The 8,609-nt window shown below is 40.4% G+C and overlaps 1 protein-coding gene across 4 annotated transcripts; it reads right to left on the bottom strand.

The window, feature by feature from the left end:
- Positions 1-322: 322 nt before the first annotated feature.
- Positions 323-3,774, bottom strand: LOC126625668 (uncharacterized). Of its 4 annotated transcripts, none has more exons than XM_050294697.1 (2): positions 1,084-3,774; positions 323-1,000 (listed from the first exon to the last, which is right to left on the bottom strand). In XM_050294697.1, the coding sequence occupies exon 1, from the start codon at positions 2,898-2,900 to the stop codon at positions 2,226-2,228; it is 675 nt and encodes a 224-aa protein (XP_050150654.1). In that variant the 5' UTR covers positions 2,901-3,774; the 3' UTR covers positions 323-1,000; positions 1,084-2,225. The 4 variants fall into 4 exon arrangements, with proteins under 4 accessions (XP_050150654.1, XP_050150655.1, XP_050150653.1 ...); XM_050294698.1 differs by having other exon boundaries at positions 323-727; XM_050294696.1 differs by having other exon boundaries at positions 323-1,181; positions 1,265-3,774.
- Positions 3,775-8,609: the final 4,835 nt, after the last annotated feature.

Genomic DNA, 8,609 nt, shown 5'->3' with positions numbered 1-8,609 from the left:
CATCAAAGCTTCACCTAAAAAGCTTCACCCAAAAAGCTTCACCCGACAAGCTTCACCTAAAAAGCTTCACCCAAAAAGCTTCACCCGAAAAGCTTCACCTAAAAAGCTTCACCCACAAAGCTTCACCTAAAAAGCTTCACCCAACAAGCTTCACCCGAAAAGCTTCACCTCCAAAGCTTCACCCACAAAGCTTCACCTACAAAGCTTCAACACAAAACCTTGCTCCAAATAAACAAATTTTGTTCACAAAACCCAAGATGCCCTTGAACTTGTACAAAAACACTTGGGTAAACATAAACATTTTTTGTTTTACACCCACAAGGGCCCAAAATTTTCCTTCTTATTTATTCACTTATATATGTTCTCAAACATATTATAATAGATCCAACAACAAGCCAAAGTCCCAAATTTCATAATGGACAAAAGTACAAGCAATTCATCAATAATGAAGGTGCTACAAAAATTGGAATCTGCCCCAAAATAGAAATCCAACCCAAGAGACTTTTTCTCTCTCTCCCTCTTCCGCCTCCTTTCATCTATCAAATTTCTGCAACCTCTGCTCTTCTCCAATGGAGCTGAATTTTGGACACCCTATAGTTCTTGAGCATATGAACAACTTTCAAGAAGGAACCATTTCTGTTTGAGCGACGGAAATTAAAGTGTTGAAGCTCCAAACATGATAGTCGGCTTCTTGCAGATTTCGAAGCTGTTGTGATGTTTCGAAGATCTGGAAATATTTAACCGTTAGTTCATCCTGAATTTTTGATATGTTATGAAAGAGTCGATGAGGAACAACTTCAATGAAGAAAGCATACCGATCTGAACAAGAGAAAATGGAGTTTCGAAGCTCACAACAAATCTGACGGGTTGACAGACAAATAATAACCAGTCATTCATCATACCTGAATTTCTTGAGTTATACAGCTCCGAGGGATCTCAAATTTGGATATGTTGTAGTTCACAAGCTGAGGAACAACTTCAATGAAGAAAGCATACCGATCTGAACAAGAGAAAATGGAGTTTCGAAGCTCACAACAAATCTGACGGGTTGACAGAAAAATAATAATCAGTCATTCATCATACCTGAGTTTCTTGAGTTATACAGCTCCGAGGGATCTCAAATTTGGATATGTTGTAGTTCACAAGCTGAGGAACAACTTAAATGAAGAAAGCATACCGATCTGAACAAGAGAAAATGGAGTTTCGAAGCTCACAACAAATCTGACGGGTTGACAGAAAAATAATAACCAGTCATTCATCATACCTGAGTTTCTTGAGTTATACAGCTCCGAGGGATCTCAAATTTGGATATGTTGTAGTTCACAAGCTGAGGAACAACTTCAATGAAGAAAGCATGCTGATATGAGCAAGAGAAAATAGAGTTTCAAAGCTCACAACAAATCTGACGGGTTGACAGACAAATGATAAACAGTCACTCATCATACCTGGATTTCTGGAGTTGTACTGCTCCGATGGCTCTCCAATTTGGATATGTTGTAGTTAAGGAATTAACGAACAACTTTCATGAAGACAACTTTGTGATTCGACCTACAGATGATGGTGTTATGTTGAAAAACAATTCCGGTTGTTAGGGGAAATGAAAAACAATTCCACCAAAGAAACATCATTATGATGTTTCATCATTATGGTGTTTTCATCATTATGATGCTTTCATCATTGTGATGCTTCCATCATTGTGATGCTTCCATTATGATGTTAATGCACCAACGGTTACACCTTCTGCAATTCCACTTATTCGGGCCTAGCAACCTTCATAAACAAAATCTATGAAGAAAAAGTCCGGGGCTACCACTTAGAAAACAAAAGAATGAAGTTTTGGTACTTACGACATGGACTATTAGCAAGACACCTCATTCGTCAACTCCCTCGACTAGAGACTTGGGGGACTCCCACCATATGCTACTACGCCTTGGTACTCAAAAGTTCGTGACTACTCAGTGACTTGGATTTTTCAAGTCTCCAACCGAGAAGTTTTCCTCACTCGGGAAATTAAGGGAACACTACCTCAAACTACATGCTTCACTCACAAAGCTTCAACAATACAGGTTTCAACAAAAGCAAAAATTCAAAGAACTTTATGAAGAAAGCTTTGGTGTATTTAACACAATATGTTGAAATGAAGCAAAGCTTATTTATTAATATTTTCGATAAGCCACAAATATGTACATATACATGAGTCAAAATAAACAAACAAAAGGGAGCATTCACAAAGGTTGCTTAGGGGAAGTCTCAGCAGTCGGTAGAGCCCCAGAAAGAGAAAGCACCGGAGGGTGGTTATCCGGAGCCTCAGTACTTGACAAAACCCCAGAAGGAGGAGGCATTGGAGGTTCATCATTTGAAGCTTCATTACCAGGTACAGCCCCAGAGGACGAAGGCAATAAATGCCTTTGGAACAAACCCACAAACCGCTGATGATCAAGTAAAACCTTACCATCAGATTCCTTCATCTGGTCAAGCTTCCTCTTCATGTTTGTAGCATAGTCATGGGCGAGCCGGTGCAACTGCTTATTCTCATGCTTGAGCCCTCTAATCTCCTGTTTGAGACTCATCACTTCAGCAGCCAATGATTCAACTTGGCGGGTTCTAGCAAATAGGCGTTGGGCCATATTAGACACAGAACCTGCACACTGAACACTAAGAGCCAGAGAGTCCTTAACAGCCAACTCATCAGACCGTTTGGAAAGTAGTCTATTATCTTTGGGAGTGAGAAGGTTCCTGGCCACCACTGCAGCGGTCATATCATTCTTCATCACAGAATCCCCAACGGTAAGAGGACCAGTAGGGGATATGAAGGATGGGCGCCATATGTTGTCTGGAGAAGGCGTGGCTGTCTCTTCTCCAAGGTTCAAGTCAAAACGACGGTCGGAGGGTCCAGACATTTTCAAATGTGTTGAAGAAGGAAGAGGTCAGACAAATCAAGATCTTAGAAGTGCAAGAAATGAGCTTCTACTGGTAGAGATTCAAGTGTGCTGTGGAACTTAATGCCAGCCTCTATAAAAATCTGCACTCGACGGAGCTTCAGAAATCGAAGAGGCGTTTGCTTTCTCAAAAGCTGGGCTGCTCAGAGACCACGAGGGCCGATCTCAGAAATCGAAGAGGCGTTTGCTTTCTCAAAAGCTGGGCTGCTCAGAGACCACGAGGGCCGATCTCAGAAATCGAAGAAGCACCTGCTTTTTCAGCCTCGTCAGCACCTGTCACATGCACACTCAGCTTTGCGGAAATTACGGGCAATCTGTCGAAGATTTCTGGTGAAGTAGAAAGCACGTGAATCTTACTGTTCAATCACCGCTCTCCATATGCACCATCAACTCCTCGGGTACCACATATAACTTTGTCAAAGATCTCTGACAAAGTTTAGGCACGAGAATTTCGAAGTTCCAGCTACCCTACTATTACCCATAAGGGTAAAGGAACAGCACCACTGCTTGACAACTGGAAAGTCCCTATGTGTGTCGACCTCCGGGTTTTGCGGCAAGACAGGTTGGCAAGAACGTCCAACCTTTACTCACATTCGAGAAAAGACTCCCAACATAATTACTTTCTAAAAAACCGGAGTAGCACCGCTTTCCGAATCTCGAGAGTCAGATCCTCGACGGGATTGCTTGTTCGAAAACCGAAGAGGCACAACTCTCAGAACTTCGAGAGCCAGATTTCCTTAGATAAAGCTTGTCTGTAATCTTCACACGTAACATCAGCTTTCCAGATACCACATACCACTTTTTCAAAGTGCTCTGACAAAATTAAAACACGTGAAGCTGGCAGCTCCCACTACATTGCTGTGACCAAGAAGGGTAAAGGAATAGCATTACTACTTGTTATTGGGAAATCCCTATATACATTGACCTCCCTCCTCAACGGACAGGCAAACCTGCAAAAATGCTCAACCCTTTCTCGCATTCGAAAAGGCACCCTCAACATAACCTCTCGAAATACTCAGCTTTATTTCCCCCCGATAATACCTCAGCAAATAAGCCACACCAAGAACAAGAGTATCTCATATCATCAGGGTCGAAAGCAAGAGTATCCCATATCATGCTTTCTCCCTATCTTTGTCTTTGTCCTTGTCCACACCTGCAGGACAAGGAGAAAGAGAGCAGTCAGTCGGAACCTGAAATCAAACCTCCAATTTGGAACTGACTGCCTGGAGCCTTTGCCTGGTTGCTTACTTAGCATTGCTCTCGAGTACTCATCCTCAACTGCTGTCAAGGTCACGAATTCCACCGGCAAATACCTCATGACAGTTGATCAGATATTGGCTCTTTACACTGAAGCTGCCAAGCGTGGATGAGTCACTATGAAGGAATGTTCTGAAGGACCATTTAAATGCAAAGGTTGCACACCACTTCTGCCATGCAAAAGATTGAAGCAGAAGGTTCAACGGTGAGCTGAAACAGATCACTACAGCACGACACCTTTCCATACCACATTCATTATTCCGTCAACAGCAAAAGTATCCCATATCATCAAGGTCGAACGTACTCTAGATTTGATGGACTTGTTTTGACCCTCAAATTTTTGAGTCGGCCTTATACTCTGAAGGGCACCAGAAAACCCTCCAGCACAGTTCAAGAATAAGCCTGTGGAAAGTTACTTCTTCAAAAGCAAAAGTATCTCATATCATCTCTTATCCATTTGCTTCTCCTTATCCTGGCAGTTGAATGAGAGACAAGGAGAATGAGAACAATCAACCGGAAGCCGAAGTCAAACCTCTGATCCTGGGTTGCTTACTTGGAAGTTTGACTACTTACCTTGTCTGTCACCTCTTTCGGCAGATCTCCTAGCTCGGCGACTTGGGGGACTCCTACTATAGGGTTTGTATCACACTTGACTAAGCCCGAAACTACAACTAAGCTTCAAGTGAAATTGATACATTACCTTGTGCGTCAACATCAGCTAAATACACCATTCCCGGATGGAGGAAAAGTACTTCCAGAGAAGGGCAGATGAAGATCAGACCACACTTCGGTACTTAGAAGTTTCGTGATTACTCAAGGGATTGGATCTTGCAAGTCCCCAACCGAGGAGTTTCCCTCACTCGGGAACTTAGGGGAGCACTGTTTGTACCATACTTGACCAATCCCGAAACTACCGAGCACCGGCCAACGCTATACTGTCAAGGACCCAGAAGAGTTCCCCTCCGACCAGGAGGCCAATCACTACTCGACACGTGTCAAGATTAGAAGCCAATCAGAGCGCAGCACGTGTCAACATCAAGAACCAATCATAACATGACACATGTCAATGTGACAAAGCTACAAGTTTTTCTATAAATAGGGGTCATTCCCCCACAATATGGCCTAATGCCATTTTGTGTTAAATCATTCACAAGAACTCACTAAATTGAGAGCTTGATCCTTTGTACTTGTGTAAGCCCTTCACTACTAATAAGAACTCCTCTACTCCGTGGACGTAGCCAATCTGGGTGAACCACGTACATCCTGTGTTTGCTTCTCTGTCTCTATTCATTTACGTACTTATCCTCACTAGTGACCGAAGCAACCAAGCGAAGGTCACAAAACCTGACACTTTCTGTTGTTCCAAGACCTCCGGTTTTGTGCATCAACAGTGTTGTTTATGCCAACTGAAGATATCATCGATTGCCTTCACAGTGCTGTTTATCCAAACTGAAGGTGTGTCGGTGAAAAGAGAAAGAAAAAAAATCTCAAGGTTGTTGAGAGAATTTGCGCAGGGCAGTTATGTGTTGAATTTGAGGGGTGTGAATGATGCACAACCTCCTCTATTTATAGCAGCAGGTCCTCTCTGGATCGAGTTAAAACCCTACTCGGATTAAGACTTCTTATTCTGATCAAACACTATCTCAACCAGTCCTATTTTCACTACGATTTTGAACCCAGTCCTTTATCAAGCCGCATTCACTTCCGGGTTATCAATATCTTTATCTTGCTGAAACTCCTTATTGTGCCAGGATTCAATTACTCGTCTCGCAGCAAGACTTGGCTGACCTAGGCTAGGAAGCCCATGAACTAGACGATCCACGATAACCTTTTCGTAAGACTTTCTAGGCCGAGAATAAAACTCGACCCAAACCAACATTTTGGGCCAAAACAGAATGATAAAAAAAAAATTAAAAAAACCAGAAAACAGACAATGCAATGCAGCATCTGAATCCAATAAAACAAGAATCAGAAAATAGACACTGTGTTGCAGTGTATTAATCCATATTGACCTATTCCAAAATATGAAAATTTGAGAAAGGAAGTGTCATTTAAAGTGGATGTCGGCTGTAATGACATATTTTGTAATTTTTCAATGTCTTAAATGCATTTAAGTATCACTTTACATAATTGACTTATTTGTAATTAGCATAAATATGATTGATATATTGTTAATATTGTTACTTTTTATTGATTTTATACAAAATCACCCTTAGTTTAATGATATTGACACTCGTAAATCAAGTGGTATAGAAGCAGCCTATTTTTAATCAATATCACCTATATGAGTGTAAATGTGGGGTCGCATTTATGATAATTACATGGCTACATTCTCTAAAGCTCTCATAAATCCAGGATTTGTTCAGGACCAAAATGAACACAAATGTATGAATTTGCAATGTGTTGGAGTGACATACTTGTTACTTATTGTCTTGGTTTACTGCGGAGATGAACAGTTCAAGATTTCATATTCACTGCATCATCTAGTAAATCTGATAAGTACACACTAAGGTAGGTTCAAGACTAAAGGACACCTCTCCTAAAGTATGTCACATCTATTATTTACTCTAGTACCTCAGCTTGCCTTAGGACTTAATTTTCGGCTCAAAATGTGGGGTGTGGTTGGGGTTTTGTGCCTCAAAGTGTCCCAGGTCAGGGAACACTACTCCTCAGTTGGGGTTTATATTAGGATTGTTTTTTACATCAGTAATTAGGATTGGGTCGTTTGGAATGAGGATAGAGGGTTTTGACCTTGTGGTTGTGTGGATTAGGCTTGTGAAATATAACCTCATATAATTAATATTAATTAATCAAGACAAGGGCCTTGGGCCTTGGAAGTTAAAATTAATTTTATTTTCGGATTAAGTTTTTAATTAATATTAAAAATGTTTTGATTAAGAAACAAAACTATTGGAATAAGTTGTGTGTTTTCAAATACATAGAAAAATTATTTGAAAGGGTAGGAAATAGCCTATATAACTAAAGTCTCATTTCCAACATAAGTCATCTTTTTTTTTTTCTTTCTCACTCGTATAAAGCTTCCAGAGAGTAAACTCAGAAAGCAATTTGCCAGAATTCAACAATATAATGCAAATTGTAGAGTTAGGCATATGTCATCGAACCACATGCACAAGAATTGGACGGAAATGTTGTTCGAAAGACATAACTTTGCTAGCCTATATGTCCATCAAGTTAGTATCATTTACTTTCTGTAATTATTTTGTTATTATTTCATTCTATAGTGTTGATAGATGAAACTCAAGATGGAGTAATTGAGAAGCTTAACATTTGGAGAGAAGTGTTGGAATCTAAAGGTCTTCGCCTAAGTCGGTCAAAGACAGAGTATACGGAGTGCAAGTTCAGTGTGAATGGATGCTCAAATGAGTTAAGGGTGAGGATTGGAGATCAGGAAGTACCAAAAAACGACCGCTTCCTCTACCCAGGATCTATTTGCAAAAGAACGGAGAGTTGGATGAAAACCTCAACCATAGAATACAAGCCGGATAGATGAAGTGGAAGAGTGTATTGGGTGTGTTATGAGACCGTCGTATGCCACTAAATCTCAAGGGAAAATTTTATAGGACGGCAATAAGACCAACAATGCTTTATGGCACAGAATGTTGGGCAGTGAAGCATCAAAATGTACATAAAATGAGTGTAGCGGAGATAAGAATGCTTCGCTGGATGTGTGGGCACACGAAAAATGATAAGATTAGGAATGAGGATATCTGAGGTAAAGTAGGAGTAGCTGAAATTGAAGGAAAGATGAGAGAAAATTGGTTACGATGGTTTGACATGTGAAACAAAGGCCTACAGACGCTCCGGTTATAAGATGCAATTACGAGAAAGATGTTCAGGGCTGAAGGGGTAGAGGAAGACCTAGGAAGACTTTAGAAGAGACTATAAGAAAAGATTTGGAGTACTTGGATCTAATGAAAGATGTGGCACAGAACTGAGCGCAATGGCATTCTAGGATTCATACAGCCAACCCCACTTAGTGGGAAAAAACTGTGTTGTTGTTGTTGTATTATTTCATTATGTATTGTAAGCATATTTCATTAATAAAGAATTAGTTTTTTCAAATTATGTTATTATTTTAACTTCTTAATCGTTGTCCAACACTCCTATGTAAGTCCACTCACATCTCTATCTATCTATATTCATCTAAACAAACTCAAGTTTGGATACAGTTGACGGTTCACTCACATCTCTATCTATATTACATCTATATTTCATAAGGTTCTTTGGCTTTCCTCTTCTGTTTTTTAAGTTAAAAGTTAGCATTGACGGTGCGGCTTGTGGTTCTCCTAGCATGCCTAGTTTTGGTGATATTTTTCATGACCACTTGAGTCATTGTCTTTTTATGCTTTGTAGAATCTTTTGGAATTGCTATTGCCTTAGAGGTAGAACGCA

Source organism: Malus sylvestris, chromosome 6 (assembly GCF_916048215.2).
Source record: "Malus sylvestris chromosome 6, drMalSylv7.2, whole genome shotgun sequence".
Lineage (NCBI taxonomy): Eukaryota > Viridiplantae > Streptophyta > Magnoliopsida > Rosales > Rosaceae > Malus > Malus sylvestris.
The sequence above is the reverse complement of the archived record's forward strand: the minus strand, read 5'-3'. Positions and strand labels throughout refer to the sequence as shown.

Excerpts from the sequence above, each read along its gene's own strand:
- LOC126625668 (XM_050294697.1), bottom strand. The coding sequence starts at position 2,900 with ATGTCTGGACCCTCCGACCGTCGTTTTGACTTGAACCTTGGAGAAGAG.